The 26761-nt window shown below is 49.4% G+C and overlaps 2 protein-coding genes across 2 annotated transcripts; one reads left to right on the forward strand and one right to left on the reverse strand.

The window, feature by feature from the left end:
* Nucleotides 1–8959: 8959 nt before the first annotated feature.
* DNAJC17 (DnaJ heat shock protein family (Hsp40) member C17) lies at nt 8960–26476 on the forward strand. The gene is made up of 11 exons (XM_059825942.1): nt 8960–9037; nt 11168–11237; nt 12446–12504; nt 14012–14099; nt 14506–14588; nt 15048–15144; nt 16762–16811; nt 17335–17412; nt 18118–18198; nt 18976–19104; nt 26275–26476. Exons 1-11 carry the CDS (start codon nt 8960–8962, stop codon nt 26395–26397), a joined length of 936 nt encoding a protein of 311 aa, XP_059681925.1. The 3' UTR covers nt 26398–26476.
* C17H15orf62 (chromosome 17 C15orf62 homolog) lies at nt 23360–23890 on the reverse strand. Its single transcript, XM_009819102.2, has one exon. It carries the CDS (start codon nt 23888–23890, stop codon nt 23360–23362), a length of 531 nt encoding a protein of 176 aa, XP_009817404.1.
* Nucleotides 26477–26761: the final 285 nt, after the last annotated feature.

A 26761-nucleotide genomic window follows, 5' to 3' on the forward strand; every position in this document is an offset into this window, starting at 1 on the left:
AACGTCCAGCCTTCCTGGACCCCTTTGCCCTTCAGGACCGTCTCCCAAGGGACCCTCTCAACCAGTGTCCTGAACAGGCCGAAGTCTGCCCTCCGGAAGTCCATGGTAGTGGTATTACGGACCCTCCTCCTTACTTGGCCAAGAATTGAGAACCATTTCATGGTCGCTAAGCCCAAGACGGCCTCCGACCTTCACTTCTCCCACCAGACCCTCACTGTTCGTAAACAGCAGGTCAATCAGAGCACCTCCCCGGCAAGCTTGCTTACCAGCTGCATCAGGAAGTTATCTTCCACACACTCCAGGAACCTCCGGGACTGTTTCCTCTCTGCTGTGTTATATTTCCAGCAGACATTTGGTAAGTTGAAGTCCCCCATAAGAACAACGGCTTGCGACTGTGAGACTTCTGCCAGTCGCTTGCAGAATGCTTCATCAGCTTCTTCGCCCTGGTTGGGTGGTCTATAACAGACCCCCAGCAGGATATCTGCCTTGTTAGCCTTCCCCTCATCCTTACCCATAAGCATTCAATCCTGTCATCACAATCATCGAGCTCTATACAATCAAAACTCCTTGATGTACAGAGCCACCCCACCGCCTCTCCTTCCTTGCCTATCCCTCCTGAAGAGTTTATAGCCCTCCATTGCAGCACTCCAGTCATGCGAGTCGTCCCACCATGTTTCTGTGATGGCAACTACGTCATAGCTGTCCCGCTGCACAACGGCTTCCAGCTCCTCCTGTTTGCTGCCCATGCTGCATGCATTGGAGTAGATGCACTTGAGCTGCGCTATCGATCTTGCCCCCGACATTGGCACACCACCCCTAGGCTCACCTCTAGGGAGCCTGGCTTCATCCCCTTCCCCCTTCAAATCTAGTTTAAAGCCCTCTCAGTGAGGCTTGCCAACTCTTGAGCGAGGATCCTTTTTCCCCTTGAGGATAGTTGAACACCGTCTGCACCCAGCAGGCCCGGTGCCGTGTAGACCGCCCCACGGTTAAAAAAACCCAAAATTTCTCTGATGGCACCAGTCTCTGAGCCACACGTTGACCATGTTTGCTTTCCTATTCCTATCAGCGTTCCTCCCCGCCACTGAAGGGATTGAGGAAAACACCACCTGTGCTCCCGATCCCTCAACCAGTCTCCCCAGTGCTCTGAAGTCCTTCTTGATGCCTTTTAGGCTTCTTCACTCAATCTCATCACTGCCAACCTGCAAAACCAACAGCGGGTAGGAATCGGCGGGCCATACCAGACTGGGGAGTTTCCTAGTAACCTCTCTCACCCGGGCCCCAGGGAGGCAGCAGACTTCCCTGTGGGTTGGGTCTGGTCGGCATATTGGGCCCTCTGTACCCCTCAGGAGGGAATCATCTACAACAATTACCCTCCTTTTTGTCTTAGCAGAGGTGGTTCTGATGCGTGGGGCAGACTGTCTCGCCCTAGGCAACCCCACAGATGGACTTTCATCCATATCCTCATTATCCTGGCCCTCAAGTTCCAGAGCCCCATATCTTTTGTGTAGGGGCAGCTGGGAAGGTGAGGGAGGCCGGGAGGGGATTCGCCTCCGGCCCCGAGCAGGGACCTTTTTCCATTCCCCTTCGCCTCTTAGGTCCCCTCCTTCTGCCTGGCGACAAGAGGGTAAGGGGTCCTCTGTTTCTCATGGAGCCACCATCCTCTGATTATGCGGAGTTGTGGAAGAAAAGCGGTGCCTTTGTTCAAATTAACGAGAGAAGGCCTGAGCTGCGCTCTTCAGCCATTCCTAGTGTAGCTGTCAACAAGCGTTCTCTCCAGCATGTCCACATCTGTCTGCTACTGGGGAGCCCCACACTGGCCACAGTAACCCAGTATTTCCAAGGGGCAGGGGATAACCTGTGCACCATAGCCCCGCTGGTTATGGCCAGTGGCATGGGGCTTTGTGGGAAATGAGTGACCTGCCACACAGCCTGGCTCACATTTCTCTCACCAAACACACGCCTCTGCGGGACAAGTGCCGAAGAGACCCGTCTCCAAAGGCTTCGTTCAGAGTCCCTGCAGAGAAACTGGCCCTTGTTAGAAATCGGTTCTTGATGTTGTCTCAGGGCAGACGGCTCACATCATAGGTCCAATGGATGAGACTTTGCAAGGAGTCCACGGTCAGGATCTGCCTGGCGATTAAGAGACTTGAGGGAAACCACCTGAAGGTCAGCGCCTGTGTTTTGTGCTTCCCACAAAGCCCCACAGCTTTGGCCCACACCAGCGGGGCTACGGCGCACAGGTTATCCCCTGCCCCTTGGAAATCCTGGGTTACTCTCAGCACGTTGCACGCAAGGCTGCTTTTCCTTTTTGTGGTTCTCAAACCTGGGGTCATTCTTATTTCGATGCTTTGGCGTTTCCCCAGAAGCGTGTCTGGCTTTCCTCACCTTTCCTGGCTTGAAGAAAGGCTTCTCTAAGGGCTCTGCCCCACCCGGGGCTCTGGGGAGGAAGGGCTTTGTGGAGGAGTCTCCCTCGCGCTCCCCTCCACAGACACAGCGCCAGGAGGCCTCAAGGCCCCAAGCATGAATAGGAGCAACAGAGAACCTTAGGTCGCCCTCTCACCCTTCCCCGTCCTCTGCGTCTGCACCCTGCGCTCCCCAGGCCCAGGCCCCTCCACGCATGCGCTCAGCCCAGGCTTGTGCGGGCAGAGGGGCCTCAGTCCCTTCTTGGCGGTAGGTATCCAGTGACAGGACAAGAGACAACGGGCACAAGCTGAAACAAAGGAACCTCTCGCTAAGCGTCATGCCAAACTTGTTTATTGGAGGGAGGTGAAGCCCCGGAACAAGTTGCCCAGAGGGGTTCTGGAGGCCCCGTCCTTGGAGACGATCAAAGCCTGCCTGGATGCAGCCCTGGGCAGCCTGCTCCGGCTGCCCCTGCTCGAGCAGCGGCCTTGGACCAGATGATCTCGAGAGGTCCCTTCCCGCCTCCTCGAGCCCGCGACTTGCCACGACGGGAGACGACAGGAGGGCTTTCTGCCGTGGATTTCCTTCCTCAGCAGGAGCAGCGGGACTGGCTCGATCCTGTTTGCTGCCACTGCCAGAGAGACAGCCCAGGTTGCGGCTGTCCCACTGCCACTGTCCATTTCCCTTGTTGGTAGGGCGTGTTACCAGGCCCTGCGCCCGGCACGGCTGTGGGCCCTCCGCCGGGATCAGCTCCTAGCTGCACGCCGTTCTCTGGTGGAGTCGCGGCCTCCCCGCTGACGGCGCTCTCTTCTCCCGGCATAAGCTTGGTCCCTGTGGGTGAGACAGGCTGCTGCCCCCATGCATGTCTGTCCGCGTGAGAAGGGGTAACAGTGACTCTCTGATATGGGCAGACACATTCCGCTCTCTTGCCACAAGGCTGGGGCTCCTGTCTTCTGGGTGTCATCCCTGAAAGCCCTGAGACCTCACCAGAGAGTCACTGTGACGTCACCAGAGAGTCACTGTGACCCCCCGTGACATCACTCCTTTTAAGGCAGGGGGCGGCCCTGAAGGGCCACAGTGCTGTCCTCGTGCGTGGGGGACAGCCGTCTGCAGGTGGGGGACCAAGGACCCCCATCCCGCGGGCTGCCTGCCGAGAGCGCAGAGAGGATCTGCCAGACGGGGACGCCGGCAGGGCCCGGGGTGCCCGTCCCCGCCTGCCGCACCCCCGCCCTTGTGCTGCGCTTGCCGAGAGGCCTGGAACCGCTTTCCTGCCTTCCCAATTCCTGCCTGCACGTGTCCGAGAGGTCAGTCGCCGCCCTGCCCGGAGAGCGGGGGCACACAGAGATGCCCCTGGTGTCGCCCGTCTGCTCCGGGACGGTCCCTGGTGTTTGTGGCCGCACAAGCACAGCCCCGAGGCAGCGCAGGCACCTCTTTAGCGTCTTTGCAGCTTCCTGCGGGTTGCGTCTCCAGGGCAGGTCATGAGCTTTCTACCTCTTTGGTTTGCAGCACGAGATGGCGTCGGAGGAAGACTTGGCAGAACAGGGCACCTCTTCCCCTGCAGCCAGCACCAGCCAGGTGCCCCAGGCTGCACCGCTGGATGCCTCTGCCGACCCCATGTGCCCAATCTGCCTGGAAACCGTCAGCAACGAAGCCTGTGTGAGCTGGTGCAGGCACTGTTTCTGTTTTCCCTGCATATGGGAGTGGGCCCGCAGAAAAGCCGTGTGCCCAATCTGCCGGGGGCCTGTTCACCACATCTTCCGCAAGGTGGGGGACCAGCACTCTGAGGTGCACTTCATCACACGCTACAATAGAGGAAGGAGATCTCGACGCCGCTCTGCACAAAGGAGGCGGCGGCGGCGGCGTTCCTCAGGCCGCCAGCACCACAGCTATTCCAGCAGAGAGCGTGGCGGCGGCCCCGCCGGGGCCCTAGAGACGGACCGAAGCAGGTCCCCGAGGCGGCACCACGATGGCCACGGATGGGCTCAGCACGCCCGGGGCTACAACTCCTCGAGAAGCAGGAGGCGGCAGCAGAGCAGGGCTCGGGATGCTGCTCGGAACGAGGGCCGAGCTCCAAGGCCCCAACGGGATGTCCCGGCCTCCTCGCGCAGGAGCGAGCGCCGCCAGCGGGCAGGCCGGGATTCCTCCAGGGACCGGCACGCGAGAAGGGGCCCATCCCAGCGCAGGTCCCGCGGCACCAGGGGCCGAGCTCGGTGGGAGCACTCACGGGGCCGCCGCAGCAGACAGCGCTGGTGGAGCCGAGACAGGGAGCGTCCCCCTGCCTGGGAGAGGCAACGGAGCAGGCCCCCCAGGCGAGGCCAGGAAGCCCACACGCGGCACCCGGGCACAGCGGCCTACAACTCCTCTGCAAGGCGGAGGCGGTGGGGGAGCCGGGATCCTGACGAGGGCCGAGCTCCAAGGCCCGAACGAGACGTCCCGGCCTTCTCAGGGAGGAGCCGATCCCGGCGCAGGTTCCGCAGCACCGGGGGCCGAGCACGGCGGGAACGGCCAAGGAGGAGGGATTGGGTCGAGAGGAGAGCTCCAAGGCCCGAACGAGAAGTCCGAGCTTATGCCAGGAGAAGAGAGCGCCGTCAGCGGGGAGGCCGCAACTCCCCCAGAGAACGGCGTGCAGCTAGGAGCCGATCCCGGCGGAGGGCCCACAGCCATGCCGGGCGCAGGGCCTGGTAACACGCCCTACCAACAAGGGAAATGCAGCGCTCGCCCCCTGACCAAGGCCTGCTGGGGCAGCGCAGCGAGCCCAGGGACGCAGAAGGGCCGCGAGGTGGTGGCTGTGCGGCACGTGGACAGTGGCAGTGGGACAGCCGCAACCTGGGCTGTCTCTCTGGCAGTGGCAGCAAACAGGATCGAGCCAGTCCCGCTGCTCCTGCTGAGGAAGGAAATCCACGGCAGAAAGCCCTCCTGTCGTCTCCCGTCGTGGCAAGTCGCGGGCTCGAGGAGGCGGGAAGGGACCTCTCGAGATCATCTAGTCCAAGGCCGCTGCTCGAGCAGGGGCAGCCGGAGCAGGCTGCCCAGGGCTGCATCCAGGCAGGCTTTGATCGTCTCCAAGGACGGGGCCTCCAGAACCCCTCTGGGCAACTTGTTCCGGGGCTTCACCTCCCTCCAATAAACAAGTTTGGCATGACGCTTAGCGAGAGGTTCCTTTGTTTCAGCTTGTGCCCGTTGTCTCTTGTCCTGTCACTGGATACCGCCAAGAAGGGACTGAGGCCCCTCTGCCCGCACAAGCCTGGGCTGAGCGCATGCGTGGAGGGGCCTGGGGAGCGCAGGGTGCAGACGCAGAGGACGGGGAAGGGTGAGAGGGCGACCTAAGGTTCTCTGTTGCTCCTATTCATGCTTGGGGCCTTGAGGCCTCCTGGCGCTGTGTCTGTGGAGGGGAGCGCGAGGGAGACTCCTCCACAAAACCCCTCCTCCTCAGAGCCAGTTTCAACAAGGGCCAGTTTCTCTGAAGGGATTCTGAATGAAGCCTTTGGCGATGGGTCTCTTCGACCCTTGTCCTGCAGAGACGTGCAATTGGTTGCAGAGAGTTCCAGTGGAGACATCGGCTCGGTGGCTGTGTTGGGTTTGCGTGGCAAGGTTTTGGTAGTTGGGGAAGCTACCAAAACCTGAGGTCCCCACATGCTCTGCTCCTGGGGGGCTGCGGGTCCACAGCAGTGAGCAGCAGTGCAGGGCACAGCACCAGCAGAGCCAGGGACAAGTCGGTGGGGTTGGGGTCCCCCCACAGCCTCCAGACTTTCTTCTGGTTCATGGCATCTGCCTTCCCCTGCAGCGAGAGGCACAGCCCGCCCCACGGTAAGGATGAGCTTCGGCAGGACACAGTGACCCTGCTGCAGCACCGCTTGCTGCTGGGACAGCTGCACTGGCATGGGCAGGGCCCCCAGCCGCATCTCCAGTCCTTTCCTGGCCACATGCATCTTCAGGGCTCAATAAGCTCTGCTGTCACGCGCAGGCCTAAGGGAGCAGGCGGACCCCAGCTCTTTGGGGGCTCCTCTGTCCAGGGTCAGGCTGATGTCTTTCAGGCTCCCCTGAGGGCTGAGGCTCTCGGAGGAAATGGAGGAGCCACAGCCGTGGCAGGGCAGGTGGCCCCGCTCCACCAGCTCCTCCAGGTCCTGCCACGCCACCTGCCAGATGCCAGGGTCCAGTGCAGCCAAGGATCCCAGCCCTGGTGATGCCCCGGGCCTATTCCATGCTGACAGCGTCAGCTGCTGCAGCTCCTGGGCAGCCTCGCTGCAGTGGGTGCAGCTGTGGCCTGCCCACCGCTCGCCACCTGCAAAAGAGGGAGGGGTGCCAGAGCTGTGGGGCCAGGAGTCTAGGAGCAATCTGCCTGGCCTCTCTTCTTCTCTTTCATCTATGCACCCGTGTCACTCTCAGAGCGACTTCGAGGCCTCCTCATTGTGGATGATGTGGTTGGCACCCACGGCCCCTCCGCCATCTTGCCACCCCCCTTCCCCAGATGCGATGGAGGGGAAACTGGTGGTGCGGGACCAGGGCTCTGCAGCACGTCGCGCTGCCTCTGGCTACAGGCCATCTTCTGAAAGCCAGAATCCAGCCGACCTCCAAGGCCTGAAAGGGACGTCTTGGCCTCCCCGAGGCGGCACCACGATGGCCACGGATGGGCTCAGCACGCCCGGGGCTACAACTCCTCGAGAAGCAGGAGGCGGCAGCAGAGCAGGGCTCGGGATGCTGCTCAGGACGAGGGCCAAGCTCCAAGGCTCAAAAGGGATATCCCGCCTGGAGTGCAAAGGTAGGTTGCATGTGTGTGTTTAGATTGTTAGAGAACCAAAGACACCACCTCTAATTAGTTCATGGAGCTATACTGTCTGGAAGGTAAACAGCTATCCATACGTGCTCTGTGTCTTCAGGAATGTCCACCAAATTGTCTGACTGCAATGAAGGCTGGAGGCCCAATCTGCTTGTGGCAGACAGTACAGCAGTGCCCAGTGACATGCAATCCCTGCTGCAAAGGGAAGAGGCCCAAAAAGTTTTACTGCAAGGGGTTGTGTGTGCAAGGAAAGCATTGGGTAAGGAAGAGCGTATCGCTTTTGCTTTTTTATGAAAAGGAAACTGAGGCAGAAGGGAGCAGATTTATCAAAGGCCTGAGGATTGACTTAAAACTGAGGTTGGGCTTGGAAAGATCTTCCAAAATCATGGCCCAGTGTCCAGCTCTAAAGGCATCCACTGTTTCTTCCTGCTTTACAGGGCCTTTAGAGAGACAAAACAGCCATACACACACTAGATAACTCTGTACGTCTTAGAAAAAGTAGTTTCCTAATGCAACAGCTTTAAGATAGCGCTAGCACTCCCATCGATGATCCCAAAATGCAAGGGGCATACCTGCAACATGGATGTCTCTAATAATACTTCCCATTAAATATTTTTTCCATGGGGTAAAGGCCTGCTAGCTATCTATCACAGGCCCATTTAATTCAGTACGCAGTAGAGAAGGTGTAATCTTTTCCACAATAAGCTGGAATCCATTTTGAGTGTACAATCTCATTTCTAATTACCTCCGATGATGTTTTAAGAGAACGCAGGCATTTCAATTACCGCCTAGACTTCAGTGCGCACCCACTGAGAGCGCTGCCAAGCCTCCTGCTCACCCCGGGCTAGGCTCCAGGGTAACAGACCGTGACTTCTTTGGTTTTACTACACTGCTGGGTTAGAAAGTCTCTCTCATATATCCATCTTGCTGGATTCACATTCATCCAGTTTTCCTGCTGATCTCAGATCACTTATTATTTGCTGCTGATTAAGATAAACAGTATGAAGGCTCTGAAGTCTTCAGTCACCAGGACACAACTCCTGCTAGAACATTGGAATAAAGGTTGGGGGGAAGAATTCCTTCCCCTGTATATTCGATTAAATGGATACACTTCCTCCCACAGTGTTCCCTACTTATTTACAGCTATGGAAGAAAACGAAGATATCTTAGGGAGATCAGTGAATAAGAAGGGTGAGAGGAGTTTCCCCAGGAGCTGTGCCTGGGGCTGAGCAGGCCCATGTCTAGGGCGTCTTCGGGAAGGGCCTGCAGCGGGGCTCACAGCACCCCCCAGCCTGTCCCTGCTCTGGCCTAGCGAGCTGCCTCCGCGGCAAATGGCTGCCTGAGGGACACTCGCGCTCCCCCAAGGCCACTGCATCGTTATGGTTTGTTTTGGAGCTTTTGTTCTTCTCACACCACCACAAATCTCGACGAGAACACACTAAGGCTGCGGGGAACGAACCCCGCCGTTTCCCTGCAGTCACCCCCGCCCCGCCGCGCCGCGCGCGCCGCCAACCCCCCGACCCGCCGCCCCGCTCTGCCTGCGGCGGCGGCGCAAAGCCCGACGGGAGTTGTACTCTCGCTGCCACTAGAAAACTACACACCACCCAGCAAACACCGCGCCCCGCTGGGACCGCTGGGAGCGGCCGCTGCGGCGGGGAACGCGGTGCATCCTGGTATATGTAGTCAAGCTGCCGAAGGAGGGGGGACGGCGGTGAGGGGAGACTCCATTTCCCGGCGGGCGGCGCGGGTCTGGCGGCGGGGACGGGGAAGTCGGGCAGCGCCGAGATGGCGGTCGATAGGGACCCGCTGCAGCTGGACCTGTACGGCCTGCTGGGGGTCGGCGAGAAGGCGTCGGAGAAGGAGGTCAGGGCCGCGGGCCGGGAGCCCTCATGGGGCCGCGGGGAGGCTCGGACCGGGGCCCCCTCTCTTCCGCGCTCGGCGCCTCCAGCCCGGCTCGTTCGCCCCCCGCCTTTCCCTCAGGACCGGGGGCTGTTGCCGGGGGCAGAAGGCGGCTCGGACGCGGGGCTGCCTTCGCTGCTCTCCGGATATTCAGCGGAGCGACTGCTCCGAGCGCTGTTTTAATGATACCTCTGCCCTGGGCACTGCGCGTTGTCGGCTGGAGCGGTTAATAAGCCCGGTTTTTCTAATGTTGGCTTTGCTGGACTTAACTTCCCCTTCTGTTTTCTCCTGTTAAGCCTGTGGGGCGAGACGTGGCTTGGGAGGAGGACGAAATCAGTTGGAGAGATCTGCGAAATCTGTCTCGGACAGTATTTCTCTCGCTTTGTTTATGTGCCTTCAGAAGGAGAGCTCCTCCTGTGTTTACCAAAACATAGGATGGTCTAGATACTGAAGGTTCCCATAGGTCATTTTGTTAGTTTTGTGGGCTTGGAATGACACGTTTCCATTTTTTCTTTAACTTAATTGGTAAGTCAGCGCTAAACACAAGATTTGAGCAACTGACCTGGGCAAGTGACCTTTTCAAGGGCAGTAAGGCTCAGAGTAAACTTATTAGTAACTGAACAAAGTTAAACTTGAAAGGAAAACTTTGATTTTCCTCTTTAGGCTTTCTTTTTTTTTTTTTTTTTTCTTTAGCAGTAAAGAGCATTAGCAGTACAATAGGGTAAAGATTGGAAGCTACAGTCTGGGCATAACCAGCAGTTGTGTCTGAGGCTGCCTGGAAATTCCGTGTGTATGAAACGCAAAACAGGGCAACAAGTCAAATGTAACGCACAAGATTGAATGAGATGAAAGACTTCAGGTGACCTCAGCTCCACTGCTGAGCTAGTCACTGGGGGAAAAGGATGAGAAAATTACAAATGGGATGTTGTGGTGCAATTTAAAAAGTGGTAGGTGTAGTTTAGAGTGCTAATCCTTGATGTAAAGTGCTTGAAGCAACCCACAGACCCTTTGCATGCGGAGCAGCATGGCCAAAAGATATGAACAAAGGGGAGCAAGACTGTTAAAGTAATTTAACCTCACTGTTTAGAGAAGCCCTATCTGACCTTGCCGCTTAGAATGGTCGTTGTAATAGCTGTGACTGATGCACGGGGAGGAGACTTAGGTCTCTCTTAACTGGACCTTTGCTTAGGCAGGAGGTAGGGTTAGGCCTGTAAGGCTTCAGCTGCACGTTGCCCTTCCAAGAGCAGTGTCCACCAGGTGGTGCCGGGCCACTGCTTATTCCGCTCCTTTTCGCGGAGGACTGCTTGGCAGTGGAACAGAGCAGCTTTGCTTCCTTTCCTTTCTTGCATGCAGATGTGTCCCTGACAAAGGGAACTCAGATTGTTAGAAGTGACTTAGCTCAGAAAGTTGTCAGTCTTTCTTTGAAGCGTAGAAGAGATTAAACAAAAATTCTTCACCTTGCCAAACTCAGTTGTTGCACAGTAAATGGTACTTTCTCTGTCCCGAAGATACAGCTCCAAAGAACGCTGTATCCCTCTGGCTAGAAAACTCCCTCCATGAACCAGACTCGGCTTTGATGATCATGAGACTTGACTGCTGTAGTACAGTGCACCTAGAAGTAAAACTTCTGGCTTTGAAAAGCTTAGACTCATGCAAAATATGTCTGCCTGCCTACTAAGTGTCCTGGGCTCAAATGCTTGTCCTTGCAGTGCAGTGTGATTAAAAAGGACAGGTCATTGCATTGAGGCTGAAAACTGAGCTTATCAGAGGTCTCTCGCTATTACAGAAGGCTGCTTTACCTTCCAATATGAGGGACTAGTGGAGGTATCGGCACTCTAAAAACAGTCTGTATTTTCTGTCAGGCCTGGGGGACATCTAGTCATGCAAATGAATGCTGATTCAACCACAGCCTTCTGCTTATGATAGAGAGGTGTGTTTTAAGCTAAGCAAAACCAACAACAAAAACAACAAAATAAACCCTGTGAATAGTAATTTTTTGTTTCTGCAGTGGTTTGGTGGGTTTTTTTCCAAGTTGCTTTTCTCAGCACAGACTGAACAGCACCAACCAGTAAATCTCAATTCTGGCTCTTGCAGGTTAAGAAAGCATACCGGCAGAAGGCCCTGACTTGTCACCCGGATAAGAACCCGGACGATCCCAGAGCAGGTAAGATGGGGCTGTGCAGACACAAACAACTCTTCGTGTTTGTTTTTACATGGGCAGACTCCTGGAAGTGGCTCTGCTTAACTTCAGGTCTGTCTTTGTGTGTAATTAAGGGAATGCCTGGGTATATGTCCTGTTAAGTATATATATGCAGGACTAAGAGTTATTTTCATCACTATTAGAGAGCTCTGTTTTTTAAGGGTGAATGCATACATGTTGGGTTTAGAAACATCAGTGTTAAGTCAGTGCTGAAACTACATTTGCACCTCTCAAAATATTCCCACGTGGTACTTGAATCCTGGACCTTTGGCCATGCTGTCCCCAGTGTTTACTGGCTGGTCGCTATTTTAATTCATACCTCTCACAGTTGAAACTTTGATAGCAAGCTTATAAATCGTATTATCTATGGGCAAAGCCCGTTTTTGTCTGTTAGAGACAAGGCCCTGACTCTGTGGAACTGAGTATACCTAAACTGTTAGCAAGGTCTGGCTTCTGCAGCTACTCTGTTTTTAAGTTTTGTAGCTATAGGTAGCAGTGAACAGCAGTGGTAACTAGAAGGATGCTGTTCATCAGGACGCCTCGAAATAAACATTGTTCTGTATCTTGCATTTTCCAATGTGATGGGCTGCAGTTTTATAGATTGACAATTTATAACTGTAGTACAGAGAAAATTTTTCCACCAGAAAAAAGAAAAAAAATTAGCAGCAATGAGAGGAAAGCTGGGAGCTTTGGTGTCTGCAGAAGGTTGAGAAGTGATTTGAAGTGTGTGGGGAGGCCTCCAGCTTATATGTGTAACCTTCCAGGAAGAGAGTCAGCAATATTGATGTAAAACACAAAGTTTCAATCTTGGGCTGAAAAGCTATTGATATGAAAGGGAGAATTTGTTTGTAACAGTACATTTCAGGCTGACTGTGCGTTGAGTAATACATTTCTGTAGATGGGTTCTGTTGAATTCATGTTTTCATGAATTTCTGTTAAAAGCAAATGGTCCCAGTTTTTATTTCTTAATTTACACTGAAGTTTATGTAACAAATGTCGTCCTTTGAGTTGAGGTGATCCTGGCTATAGGTTGGCTTACAAATGCTTTGGAAAGATTATTCTTCTTTCTGATGTTCTGCAGGTCTCCTCCATAACGGATTGTCTTTTCTGATTCATCTCCAGGCCACTAGCATGGTTTTCTGCATCTTACCCTTTTTTCTTCTAATTCCCAGCGGAAGTCTTCCACCAACTGTCTCAGGCCTTAGCCGTGCTAACAGATGCAGCAGCAAGGGTAAGGATGCCCATCCCTTGGTGGTGTTGGGGTTGTGTGGTGTTACTTTCCGCAAGCATGCTGGAGAAGTGTTGGAAACTCTCTTCCTGTCTGTCCTGCTCTCTTCTCTGATTGTGACTTCATCAGTGCGACTCTCATCTGTTACTCTTTGGACAAATGTTCTTTTTCTGATTTGATGTGCTGGGAGTAGCTCTGTCCATTTGCTGCAAGGGTGAGATACTGTCTTTAATAATGTGTTAGACTGGGGCATATTCCATTTAAAAACTAAATGATAACCACCGCTGATTCAGGGACGCATTAAATTCCCATGACAATGGTGCATTTGCAGTTCCCTTGAAGTTAGGGTCTGATAAATAAATAATCTCTAGATGTGATTGCCAAGGCTCAAAGCCTTTCTTTCCATGGGGCACAAGAGTCTTGTAAACAGAAAAGCTGGATCATAGTCACGATCTCGGTCCTTTTGCTGCAAGAGCTTTGCAGGCTGCCAGATGTAGCTTGGACTCTCTTCTTGCTGTGAGGAAGTGGTTGAGTGCCTGCTGCTCAAGGCCTGAAAGTAATCTGGACATATGAAGGGAAGGAATAAAAATGAGCAAGTAACTCTATCCAGATAAACTCGGGAGAGAAGGCATAATAAAATTTCAGATTATAAGATTTAAAAACATGAAATAACTCTCCTCTTTTTCAAACATTGGCAAAGCTTGTAATCTCCCCTCCAAGGGGCAATTAAGCTTCTGGCATCCAAGAACTTTTTGGCTTCTACATTTTAAAAAGTAAAAAGTGTTCAGCAAACCCTTCCCGTGCGGGAAGGAAAAATACCAGTTTTTCTAGTTTATAAAACAAGAGCAGTGCTTTCCTGTACAGCTATTCTACAAGTAATATTTGAGCATTTGTGCCAGTCTATGCTTTACCTGCTATGGAAAGGTTCTGTGTAGGTTGATGAACAGATTATCAACTGGTTTAAACAGGTGCCAGTGAAATTGCCAGTTTACCCCAGTTCTTAAGTCTCTATAGTGCTAAATGAACATTGATGTGTTACTGCTGCTGAAGATGTTCTGATGTTCTTTGATTTAATATGTTCATGTGAGTCAAACATCTGTCTTGTGAATACATCTTTCATGTAAAATAGACCTTTTTAATTGTCAAACTTTGCTCTAAACCAAACCTGATCTGTTACCAGTGCCCCTAAAGCTACTTTTGGCATGTTCAGGAAACCAAAATATTCTTCCCACCTCTGAAGATGGGTCAGGCATTTTCTCCAGTACACTTTGCTGTTATTCCTGGACTTCCTCACCCTTTCAGGCTCCATCTGGGGATCCTGGGACTCTTCTCATGTTTTCAGGATGTTTGTGTTAACTTCCAACACTTTTAGGAGGAATGTTAGCAAGAAGCAGAAAATGCTTCACCTCCGCTTACAGTGTTTCAATATCTGATCTCACCTTTATTCACTGCTTTCCATTTTATCTCCTGCTTTATATAGTTTCACACTATTGTGTTGCTTCTTTGACAGGCGGCGTATGACAAGGTGAGAAAGGCTAAGAAGCAAGCTGCAGAAAGGACGCAAAAACTTGATGAGAAGCGGAAGAAAGTAAAGCTTGGTAATAAAATCAAAACTTTGTTTTCTCTTGGCTTGAAGTCTTCATTAGCTGGGTGTTTGAATTTCTTGTACCGCTGGAATTCACCATTGATTAATCTGCTGTCCATTTGTGATGGCTGTGGTTTCTTTATGCCCAGTGGAACATAGTAGCCATCTGAAATCTCCTTCCACAGTCATAGCTGGGGGCAGTCGTGCTCTGGAGTGGAATTTGGGGGGGTTGATGACTGTTAAGTCTGCTGATACATTGATGTGCCTGGGCAGAGGAGAGGTAGCAGAGCTATCAGGACTTTACTTTGAAATTGGTGTAGGTGTAGTGAAGTTTGTGATCTTTCCATTCACCTCTGGTCAGCAGCGTCAGCAGTGAAAATTCTCATTGGATTGTTTTAATTTTGTTTCTTTCTCTCCAGATCTTGAAGCCAGAGAACGAGAAGCCCAGACCCGTGAGAGTGAAGAGGAGGAGATCAGGATAACGAGATCATTAGAACAAGAAGTAATGATAAATTCTTAGATTTCTTTGTTTCTTTTGAGAAGAATTGCTGAAAGCCTTTACAATCATAATGAAAACCATGTGATGAGATGCAACAAATCTATGTATAACAGTCCTTCAGCCTTTTGGATTAATGGCCTCTACGAAAGAGAGGCATGTAGAAGGGATCTTGTAGTGGTCTGGCAAATGTGTCAATCTCGGGATTTTATTTTTTGTCTGCCCTTTTCCTTTTGCATAGCAGATAATAACAACAGCCAATTGGTTATATGTTGGCTGATAGGGACTGTGTCACTAGGAACATGAGGGGTCTAATTTCATGAGCTCTGGAGCTGTTACAGGGAAACTAGCAGGAGGGTTGCCCCAGGAGAGAGGTATAAGACAAAAGCTCTCCTTGGCAGTCTTCAGTCTTCCAACTGTGGAACTGTGCCCTCAAATATCTGTGCTGTTTTACCTCTGCTGTAGATAATACGCCTGCGTGAAGAAGGTTCCCGTCAGCTTGAAGAGCAGCAGAGACTAATTCAAGAACAGATCCGGCTTGAAAGAGAGCAGCACATCCAAGGTGAGAACAGATGAGATTGAAGCCCTCAGCCAAACTACACACCCGTGGGACTCCAACTCTTCTGTAGACAGAGCTCACAAACAGATGCAGCCTTCTGACTTGGTCACGTTGCCATATATAGGATCCTACCTGGCACCTTTTTCAGGGATAAGTCAAAAGGCTAGTATTTCTGTGGGGTTGCTTTCTTATGTGTGGCATGCTGCTCTTTAACACATTGTTGCTGCTCCTTTTCGATAAATATGCTAAAGCATTGAATCTAGATGGTCTGATGTGGAGCCCCACAGTGCTGGGGGAAGCCTAAAATCCTGCTCATCTGTCACAATGAAAGCAGTCAGTGTTGCAGACTCAAAATACAGAATGATTCAAATTTGCAAAAAATAATAGTTGTCATTGGGTTACTACTTCTGTATTCCCTTGAAAGCTCTCAGTACCTATCACCCAAAATTGTGGAGAATAGTTTTGTTTAGTCTATGATTGCTGAGGCTTTATTTTCTGGAACATGATTCTCTCATGTTCCTTGGGCATACACAGTCTTCATCCCAGGTTTGTACAAAGACCAGCAATAAATCTGTCAGGAAATGGCAACAAACTGAACTGGAAAACATCTGTGTTCTGTGCTGCCATACAACAAGAGGTCATTATCGTGTTTGAAGTTGTTTCCCTCTAATTCTCATGGGCTGTTCAGTAGCTGTAGTTAAGTCTCCTTCGTACAGGAGGGGATGAGGTCTTTCCAGAATCCCAGAACCTCACCCTTTGGTATTCCTGAACCTCACTCCCATCCATCCATTTCTATAGTGAATTGCCTTTTTTTAATATTCTGTATCTGTGTGGGCTTAAAATACAGTTTTATGTTTCAGAAAGTTCTGTTCTTCTTTTCAAAACTAATTAGAGTGCTGTTCAGGTTTTCAGTTCAATGGGAAGATTTATCGTGTGTTGCTTCCTACGCCTTTCATTCTGGCAAAGGCTATACTATAATATCTGTTGCTTTCTCACAGGAAAAATATTGATCTAATGAGTTAAACCAAAGGTTCAAATACAGAAACTCTTCTTGGGGTCACCAGGGTTTTCCTGTATGACTGCGTAAGTCATTCAGCCCACCCTAGCCTTTCTTAACTTCATTTCACATATGAGGAATTGGCGAGGATGTTGAGCATTTGCTTAGTGTAAAACACTGAGATCCTTGCAGCAGGAGCACATCATTATAAAGTATTTAGTTGCAGGGCCAGATTAAATTCTTAGGCTATGCTATCCTTTTTTTTGTCTACCCTTAATTTTTCCACACTTGTTCCCACCAGCACAACCCTCTTGCAAGGAAAAATGTTGCAGAATCTAACAGGTCTCCTGCTTGTACTTTTACTTAGCTCTTTCTAGCCTTGATCGTGGCAAGTCTGGGCATTGTAGAAGGGAAAAATGCTGACATACGATATTCAGTCTGTACTACAGTTCCTGGTGATAGTGTTGCACAAGACTTTTGGGGCTGAAGTGGTCTAGTGGAAATCCAGAAGTGTTTGCTATTGCCATATGTACGTTCTCAGGGTGACTTTTGTGCTAAATGCTCTTTAGCTGAGGAGTTTTCACCCATGTCCTTTCCATCTTTTTTTCCTTTCCCCTCTTTAGGCAAGGAAGAAAGAAATGGAACAGAAGGCAAAATAACTCCCAAACTCAAAGTAAGACATCCTTATAAAGCTGGGCTTTGGTGAAAATTGATAGAACGTTATGTAGCTTTGGAAAGCAGAAGGGACACTTCAACGCTGCTGAGCTGGCGTGTGCCTTTGTACAGTGGAGGTGAAGTTCTTCTATCTTAATGTGTCATGCATGCAAACTGCTCCTGCCACTGCCTTTAAAATATCCTTCCTCTCTCACCCTTTTCTCTATTGTCTGGTCTAGATTTTTGAGCCTGAAATAGAGTGCCTCTGCTTTAGGCAGAGGGAAACATCTGCTTATTACCCTGATATAGCCGCTAGTATGCTTTCAAGTATTATCTTTTTGTATTTCAGTGAGCAGTGTTTCTCCCCATTCCCTAAATAATTTGTTCCCGTTGCATATTCTGATGTTGAAATCACTGTCTTGGCAATTCTGGGAGTGTAGCTGTAAATAGCAAACGATTATTGTGCAGGTGGCAGGAGCTGCATTGAATGTGGCAACATGTGTTCAAATGGACAAAATTAACTTGTCATGTTTATTTCCCAGCTAAAATGGAAATGCAGGAAAGAAGATGAGACGAGTGGGGGATACTCAAAAGATGTTCTGTTGCAGATCTTACAAAAGGTCCTGTCTGACACTCTTTCCTACTACTTGATCTTCCCCTGCTCTGAATGGTATAGGAAAGGATAGTAAATTCTGGGAAGCTACATATAAATCAGAGAGCCACTCTGATTTTTTTTCTTTCTCCAGCTTTCTCACTCATGCCATTTTCAGAGATCAGCAGCATGATCCATTAGCTGTGAACTTTCCCCAGCTAGTGTCTCTGTCTCATTCCCAGCAGGGACTCCTGCTGAAACAGACAGAGCAACTGCAAACTCTTCCCACTGAATGGTTCATGCCCTGTATAAAAGTTAGACTGGCTGTGTGGTTATGGTGCACTTTTGCCTTCACTTAAAGCACTATACATTAGCTGCTGTGGGAAGTTCAGAGACAGGCATAGACAAGCCTTTGATCTGATTAATCCCAGCATGTGGTCTTTATTTTCCCTTCATGCAAGTATCTCCTGTAGCTCTGACTCTGATCTGAGCAGCCCTCTTGCACTGGGGCTTGCTGGAAGCAAAGTGTGTAGCTCCATGCCTCCCCAGAATTATTTCCCGGAGGAACAGAAATTATGACAGGCTGGGATCAGTGGAAGCATCATGCAAGACAGAAAGGGTGACGGCTCAAGCCACGTGTCTGTGAAAACACGTGTTTTCTCTTTGCATTCGTTCGATAGATGAACTTTACTTCTTTTCTGGGTCTGTAATTAACCTTTCTTTGTCTTAACAGTATGGCGATGTGCTCAATTTGTTGATCTCGAGTAGGAAGACTGGGAGTGCAGTCGTGGAATTTGCTACGGTTAAGGCTGCTGTAAGTCTGGTGGGGACCACAGATGTGTGTAGTGGAGAGTGGGCAAGACGGGGTGTTGCAGAAGGGAAGGGTTAGCAGACTGATGGCCTAGAGACACTGCCTTGTCATTAAGGCAGTGGAGAAGGGTAATGAGAGTCTAAAGGTACAGATGCATGAAGGGAGTGGCAAAGCTGGAGGCATAAACCCAGAGCAGATCATACACATGAACAAACAGGCTGTGCATGTAAAAGGCTGAGGAAAGAGACACTGCTTTAGAAAGCAGGCACTGAGCCATTTAATCAGCTCTCACTGAAGGTGAATTACCCATTGTGGAGATGGGCTTAATGAGTTTTAGAGGTTATATTAGGCATTTGCAGTTTAAAATAAATCAAAACGTCTTGACTCACTATGAGTTAAAATAATTTATGTGGCTGTGGAAACAGAAATCATCAGTTACCCTTAATTTTAGTAGTTCCATCAACTTAAGCTTATACTGCACAAAAGTATCTTTCTTGTCACCTGTTCTTTCCCTCATGTATCCAAAAATCAAAAAAACCCAGAATTGTCTGTGACCTGTTTATCAGAAGTACTGGCAGTGATACGTTCTATCTATGCTTGATGCAGATACGGACCTTAAAGGGTGCTTCTCACTTAGGGCAGCTGTGAAATCTTCATTGTTTGTGCCCTACTTGGCCTTGATGCCAGGCTGAGATGGAAAAACTCTCACTCTTGTTAGTGACCTGTGAGGGAGTGGGGTCTGATATTCAGATGATGATGGAAGAATATTTTCATTGTTAGGAGATGGCTGTGAAGAATGAAGTTGGCCTGATAAATAATCCTCTGAAGATTTCTTGGCTGGAGGGCCAGCCCCGGAACAATCCCAGCACTGTCCTTTCTGACAGCACTAGTCAGCCTAGGACTTCACAGGTAAGGAGACATAGGCTGCTGTTATTTAAATCTGTTTCTATAGCAACCTAAATTTAACAGTGTGCTTTGCATTTATGGTAAGATACGTTGATTCCCAGCAGAGCTGAAAAGCTCTTAATGAAAGGCCTGGCTTTCTGAGGAGCCTTTTTGTGCTGAAGCAGTGGCTTTTTTTAAAGGACCTTTTGCCGGAGTAGCAGCACACTGAGAACATAAGCTATTTGGATGACTGGATCTTTGCACAATCTCACTCTCTCTTCCAAGTGAAAAACAAGGATGTTCCTTGCTCATCCCAAAGCCTCTAATGCCATTCTTCTGCAATTTTTTCTAATATACTTTGGCTGTGGGAATCTTCTGGCTGATAACTGGTTGAAACCTTTCTTTAGAGAGGCTTGGTTACTCACTGCATTCACAAGAGGATGAAATTTCAGTGCTAAAAGGAAACCTGTATTCTTAGGGTCTGCAGGAGGGAAAAGAAAGCAATATAAAATTAAATATCCTCGTAGAGACCTTATTGTCTGTTTTGGGTCCTCTTTACCAGTGTGGTTACTTTGAGTGCAAGGTGTTTCTTGACTCTTAGCTGCTTCCTGTTTATTTCACCAGATAATCCCTCTGAAGCTATTGCTCTTGAATAGCAAATGTATTCCAATCACAAAACACATGGAAGGCAATAACATCTTGTGGTTAAAACATAGAAACCAATCTGGGGCTATGCTGCAGCAAATTGTTGGCTCTCCGTTACCCCTTGCTCCTGTTGGCCCTCTGGAGTGGGAGGTGTACCCACTTCTTTCGAAGCATGTTACATTACACTTTGCACTGTAGCACAGAATTTATCTTGTCCTCTGCATGTCTTCTGATCTAGTTAGTAATTCCTTGGATGTGAAGGGACCTGAGATCCTTTGCTGGTTATTTGAGTTCCAGTTCAAACTTCATGTGATACTTACTCCCCTCTCCTTCTTCCCTGTGGTATAAAGATCAAAAAGATCTAATTGCTAAGAGGACTCATGCTCTACAGGTGCCCTTAGTCTCTGTGTCTGTGTCTCCACCAGCCTTGTGTGTGTTCACTACCTAAATATTTTAGCAGCTTGTGAGATTGTTTGGTACATTCACTGTCCTGACTTTTTGTTAAGTACTTTATTTATAGTAGATGCATTTATACATCAGAATGCCTTGTTGTTATCCTAGTTTTGTTTAGGGTTGTATGTTTCCACTTGGGATGCATGTTCTTTGTCTGAACAGCCTGGCCTGAGCAGCATAGTTTCCCTGAAATCTCAGGGAGTTACGGCATCATAGCCCAGGAGCCAGGCAGATCTCCATGCACAGTGTAGAACCAGTGAGAGTCCTGCAGACACAGCAGATTCACAGAGGTGGCCAGAGTGTTAGAAGGCAAATTAGGGGGGGGGAAAAGCAGAATCCAATCCAGTTTATTTGAGTATCTCTCACTAGTAGAGAATGAGAACTGGCTCATTCATACCTAAGGGGGTTGCTGGTGCAATTGGAGCTTGACAGTGGATTCTTACCTCTGTGGGTTCAAAAGCCCTGGCTTTTGACTGAGTTTATCTTGGCTTGTTTCCATGACCAAAGCTTGTTAGTGTGGAACTGCAGCGTCTGCCTGCTGTGAAGGATTAGCTTGGTGGAGCAGCAAGAGAGAGCTGGCTAAAGCAGCAAATGGTGTTCATGCTGTGTGGAGGTGGTGACTCACTTCTGTCCAACACAGCCTCGTCAATCCCATATTAGGTCTCTCAAAATGGTGAGGAGTTACGGCCAGAGAGTTGCGTCCTTTCCCAAGAATTGCACTGCTGATGCTTGTCTGTCCTTTCTACTGTTTTTATGTGTAAGCAGCTGCAGTTTCCTTGATTACATTGCAGTCTTGCTGTCCAGGCTAAGATCTCCAAGCTGCTCTGGTTCCTGCTTTTCCTAGTTCCTACTCCAGACCCTCCCCAAATCCTGCTGATGCTTCCACTAGGATGCTTCCAAAATCTGTAATGTAAATCTGTAAAGCTTCTCTTGGCTGTACTGCTTCCAGTTAACTTATTCTTTGTCCTCAGCTCTTCAACTCCAGACTATGCAAAATGAGCTCTTTCGTGTATCTTTTGCCACTGCCTCAACCTACTCCCTGCCTCATTCTTTCATACCCAGTCTGGCTTCCCAGCCATCAGGGTCCACATTCTTGCTTTCAAGTTGCACTAATCTCATTCTGATTTAAGCTGCCCTCACTTCCTATTTGCTGCTCCCTCCGGGTTGCTCCTATTTTTGTCTGAATCCACCCCCGTGTTTGCTCCCACTCTGTTCAAATGCAGCTCCTTCCCTGCTCTGCTTCAGAAAACAGCCCAAGACCTGCAGCGTTCTCATGGCAACGCACTCGCTACTAATCCGCTTCAGAGCTGTGTCTGTTCCCTGCCTGGGGTAGTCAGCCAGGAGCTGTGCACCCAAGTCTTCAAATAAAGGACAGCCTCACACTAAGTAGACCAGGGGGGCTTTGGAAGCAGTTGCCAGGTGAAAGCAAGGCTGATTGTTGAAAAGTGGTGCCGTGAGGAGGCAGCAAGTTGCAAGATACTTGCCTCGGCAGTCTTGGTTGGCTTGTTTTCTTCTACAGCAATGGGTGCACCTTGTCCAGCAGTTCCTGGAGAGCTGCTGGAGCCAAGCAGGCCGAGTTACGCTTGAATTACAAAAGCTGTGGATTGGCCTGTGTTACTCTAGGCTATTTGAGAGCAATGACTATTTGATTGCTGCAGCTCTGAATGGTTCAAAGCGCACAACAGCTGTACAATGCTGTTGAGAGCATATTTTGCCACTACAACAACATGAAGCACTCTCTTCTGGGAAGGTCTTCCTTGCACCTTTAGTAGTGGGATCTCCCTGCCAGTGCTCCTCATTCATTTTGGGCCATTTGTTCATCCACATTAAAGTGCTGAGAAAGCCTTCTGTCTGGCACTCTTGCATCTTTTCTAAGCTCCCTTGAGGTTTCATAGAGTTTGTTTTATATTATCTGACTTTACAGCCTGATGTGACTCTAGTAGGTTGAGAGCTGTTTGTGCCTTCTCTGAAATATCTCTGTGCACTTTGCTGTAGCCAGCTTCCAAAGCTTAGAGTTATCTGGGTACATGGAGGTTTTATTTTTTTCTTTTTTAAAAAGAGCCCTAGTATCTAATCTAGCTATGAAAAAGGTAAGAATTGTTGACCCAGTAGTTTCTGCAGTGTCCTTTTAATAGTTTGCCCTGATATTGCCTAAAATATTCTCAGCCTGGCAGAGTCCTTCCCACTGTCCAGCTCACGGGGTAAAGAACTGTTCATTTCAACCCTGAGTCTTGACCTGAACTGCGTGCACTGTCCTCAGGGGAAGATAAAGTACCAGCAGCTCTAGCCTTCTCCCAGCCCAGAAAAGCAGAGCCACACTGCTTTCCCCACCCTCATAAAAACCTGAAGTGCCAGAGAGGATAGATCTTGGTCACTACAGATAAGGGACCTGTGCTCTTGGTGCCTGGGCTTTTTCTGGCTTGATACCAATGAAATGAGGCAACAAGACACTTCCAGTTACAGATACATTTATTCTTCCATATCTGTACAGCTGATAGATCAGTGCATGCTTCAAGCAGCAGTATCTAGAGAAATTTCTTCTCCTGCTAGTAGGATAAATAAACTGCTGTTGCTGTATTACGAGCTTACATGGATGCTTACCTGTTTCCAGGCTGGAAGTGCCAACTGCACTTGAGTTAGCGGAAAAAAAACCCACGAGCAAAAAAAGGAGAAACAGCTTTGATTTTTCACATCCAAACATGGTGGGAGAAGAAACACTAGTTTCTGTCTCTTGACCCTTGCCGTAACTATGGCTTTGAGATGCAATGCAACTGTCTCCTTGCAAGCTGCCTGCTTGTCCACAAATGATGTATGCCATATCCTTTTCTGTCCGTGTTCCGCAGTGTCATAGCCACATCCCCAAAATAACAAGTCTTTTGCCAAACAATGCCATTCTTCCGTGAGGAGGAGATGCACGGTCAAGAGTGGGAAATCCCCAGTGTGGAGAATGGAAACTTGCCCACGAGGTTCGAGCAGACAGTGCTCTCATCTGAGCACGGAGCCTGTGAGCTCTGCTCCAAAGGACTCCTTGGCAAGGACAAGGACAGTCTGTGGTGGGTAAGGTGAGAACAACAAAACAGGCCACACACAACAGGAATGCTGCAGTATCCTTCCTCCTGCTAGGACTAGGGAAGCTGGCAGCAGCAGTAAGTGAACATGATATGTTAAAGGATAAATACCTTCAAATGGCATAATCTCTTGGATTCTGTTTCCTGAGGGTCTGCAGAACATCCTCAAGAAGCGATAGCCCCAAATCCACTTTGAAGGACAGGAAGGGATCGGACAGGTCAGAAAGAGTGGTGCCGTTCTGGGAGCCTGTCTCTGAGGTCCCGCAGTCTGTAGCCTGGTCCTTGTGGAATTGAGTTTGAGTGGCTTTGTGGTATTGATGAGTAGCACCAGAAAATGAGATGTCAGAGTGAGAATCTGTGTGATCAATGATGTTAGGGCAGCTAGAACTGTCCAGGTACAGCCGGGGAGGCTTGGGAGGTGCTTGTGCCTTGGCTAAGTTCTGCTCACTCTGACATGACAGGTAATCAGACTTGTCCTTCAGATCCCTCAAGCATTCCCTCTTCTGGCACTGTCCATCGCTGTCCAGAGTGTGGCTGTTCTGATTCAGGATGATGACTTGGTTGCCCAGCTTTTTGTGTCTCCTGAGTGAGAAACGTCTGAAGAACGTCGTGGACTTAATGGACCCTCTCCGCCAAGTATCCATGCTGATGAAAGGCAACGAGAAGAAGGAAACTGCTGACTCTTCGCAGTCAGGTGTCGGACTTAAGTCGCAGGATCAGCAGCAAGCCACACAACAGGAACAACCTCTTCCTTCCCTGTTCCTGTAGCTGGAAGGAAAACAGAGAGGCTGGTATTGCAGGAAATGCAAACTTCACACTACGTCCCTGTGTTAAGGAGCAATTGGCCTGTCTTAGATATTAAGGAGTCTCCTTCTTCAGTGGAGAAGGAATGGCGATGTCTGAGCTTATTAAATCTGTGCTGCAGAAACAAGCTGATGAAGAATAGCAAAGGCACACAGTCACCATGAGAACAGATTTAATCTAGCATCTAGAACAGAAGGGCACTTTGGTACCATGGTAACCAGCCACCTTCATGGTGAAGGGCACAGTATAAAAATCTCAGTGGGTGGCTAGGAAGGGAGACGGTGACTCAGTCACACTGAAGGAAACCAAAGAAATACAGTCAAATGGAAATTAAAAAAGCAACAAAACGCAGATGTAGAAGACAAACGTTAGGAAAATTGAATGCAAAGTAGACTTACGCTGTGTCGGAGCGGCACCCGAGTCCAACAGGCGGAGAGGAGAAACTGCTGAAGCACTCGGAGAACTGTGACTACCACGTTCACCAATACGCTGGGACGTTGGAAGAAGCAAGTCCAGGGACAATTCAGCCAGGTTGGACCTGGAACGCTAAAAATCCACAATGCCTCCGTCTCTTCATGTGCCTCCTGTCACTGCTTCCCAGGCTGCAGTTCTTTGTGCGTATGTATTTGTTTTGAGCCAAGCCCTTGCTGAGTCAGCCACGTCAGAAACTGGGTTTTACACTATTGGTAATTGCCAGGATTGCAGGAAGTAGGTGTGCAGAGTGGCAAAGCATCAGCCCACACTCTGCCTGAGGAGAAAGCAAGCTCCCTTGGAGGCACCCAGATTGCTTGAGAACTGTCAACGTGAATATCTACTTGTAGCCCATCTTGAATCAGGCTGTTTCTTCTCTTGGTGCTCTCCCTTCTGCCACTTCTGATTGCTGGTTGTATCAGCAGGGCTCCCAAATGAGGCCGGAAATAATCTTTTGTCTGTTTTAAATTTAAATCCAGAGTGCGAGGCAGTGATTCAGGTTTGTATGGGTGATTCATCTGCATGAATCTCATGTAGGCTATTTCATTCAGCCAAGCAAATGACAGTATCTGTGGTTAGTGGACAGGAACTTTGAAGAAGCCTAGTTCTGCCACTGAAGGCTGATACAATCTGGTGCTTTCTCAGACACTGTGAAAATCTGTGCTGCGCAGTACTGAAAGGTTATTTCATTCATGCAGCTCCTAAGATACCAATTATGGCATATCAGTCTCTTAATTTCCCAGTCTAAGTTTCTCATCTGTTGTGGGCTTCTATTTTGTCCTCGCAGCTAGACACGCTGCAGCTGGAGGAACCACTTTGCTGACACATGGTAACGAATTTACACTTGCCCTATTTTCATGCAGAATCTTATTTAGCTATTCTATTGCCTTTTCATCTCTTCTATTCAAGATGTCCTTAAATCACCACTAAATCTAGTTTCTAGAAAAATGAATTCGAGATTTTTTTTTTTTCCATTCACCTTCTGTCAAGGTGCATTTATTTCTACCTGAACTGTCAAGCAAATGACATGGATGTTTCCAAGCATTGCAGTGCTTTGAATACATCCGAAATAGTAAGGCCACCTACTAATGTTAAGTGGCTTTTGAAAGCAGAGTGCCAAAACCACCACTTTGCTCTGCGATAGCAGCTGTCATCTGCTGCCTACGTTTATTAGGTAGAGTCTGCAATCACCACTTAGTTGATGTGACAGTTGCTACCACACACAGCAGAAAGGCTCCAAGAGCTTTTGAGAACTAAAACACTCTTGTGTAAGGCTTAGGAACATACCTGGTGGTTTTCTTTCCGTAGCCACTTCCACGACTAAACCACAGAAAGGTTTGATTTTTTTTTTTTGTTTTTAATGGCATTAGCCTTTATAACAGATGAAGTGTATGCTGGACTTTGTGCACCAGTGTTGTACTTGCAGAGCAAGCTTGTCATCCAAAATAACTGGCCACAGTGAGGCAAGCCATGCTTCCCCATCCAGCATTGTCGTGAGCAGGGAGCCGCTCCAGCAGCAAGAGGGTGATTCAGTCTCCCTGTCTGTCCCACTCTGTCTCGTCAGTAACCTTGTTATGAAGCAGGCTATTTTCTGTAGGCCAGGCAGCTTTCGCACCTTACCTGATTTCTCTGGGGTCACACTGCTATGAACCACCTTCCTGACTCGAAGGTGCATGTTGTGAGTGTGGTTTGTGGAGAGGGGGGCTGGGGTGTATACTGTCCTTGACAGGTTGCATTTGCTTTCTGCTCCTAGGCATCAGTGGTATCAGAACGGGATTACGAGAGCCTGGTGATGATGCGGATGCGCCAAGCAGCAGAGAGGCAGCAGCTTATTGAACAGCTCAAGCGAGAAGAAGAGGAAGAGTCTCACACCTAGCATGAGACAGTATGGATTCTCCCCACCCCATCATTCTTCATTTCCAAAGCTGTTTCTTAAATTAAGTCAATAAACCTCCTTTTTTAAAACTGTTGTAGGAATACAAACTCTCAGTGACTGCAGCCCTTATCCTTTTTCAGCGTGGGGGGGGAAAATATGACTGCATAAGCTTCAGAGTAAGTGTATTAACCTGTCCGTCTGTGTACTCTGAGCAGCTGCCCAGTCACAGAGGACAGGGTGTGAGAGGTGCTACCAGAACACCAAACCTTGGAGCTTCTTTTAACTCCTGAAAGCTTGTTCAGGAGCTGTGGATCCAGAAGGCTTTGGCAGCAACTGCTGAAAACAACCCACAGAAAGATACTGG

This window comes from Gavia stellata, chromosome 17 (genome assembly GCF_030936135.1).
Source record: "Gavia stellata isolate bGavSte3 chromosome 17, bGavSte3.hap2, whole genome shotgun sequence".
NCBI classification, from domain to species: Eukaryota; Metazoa; Chordata; class Aves; order Gaviiformes; family Gaviidae; genus Gavia; species Gavia stellata.

Coding starts and splice junctions, on each gene's coding strand:
- DNAJC17 (XM_059825942.1), top strand. CDS start 8,960: ATGGCGGTCGATAGGGACCCGCTGCAGCTGGACCTGTACGGCCTGCTG. Junction 9,038..11,167: donor AGAAGGCGTCGGAGAAGGAG/GTCAGGGCCGCG, acceptor TGGCTCTTGCAG/GTTAAGAAAGCATACCGGCA. Junction 16,812..17,334: donor AAATAACTCCCAAACTCAAA/GTAAGACATCCT, acceptor TTTATTTCCCAG/CTAAAATGGAAATGCAGGAA.
- C17H15orf62 (XM_009819102.2), bottom strand. CDS start 23,890: ATGGATACTTGGCGGAGAGGGTCCATTAAGTCCACGACGTTCTTCAGA.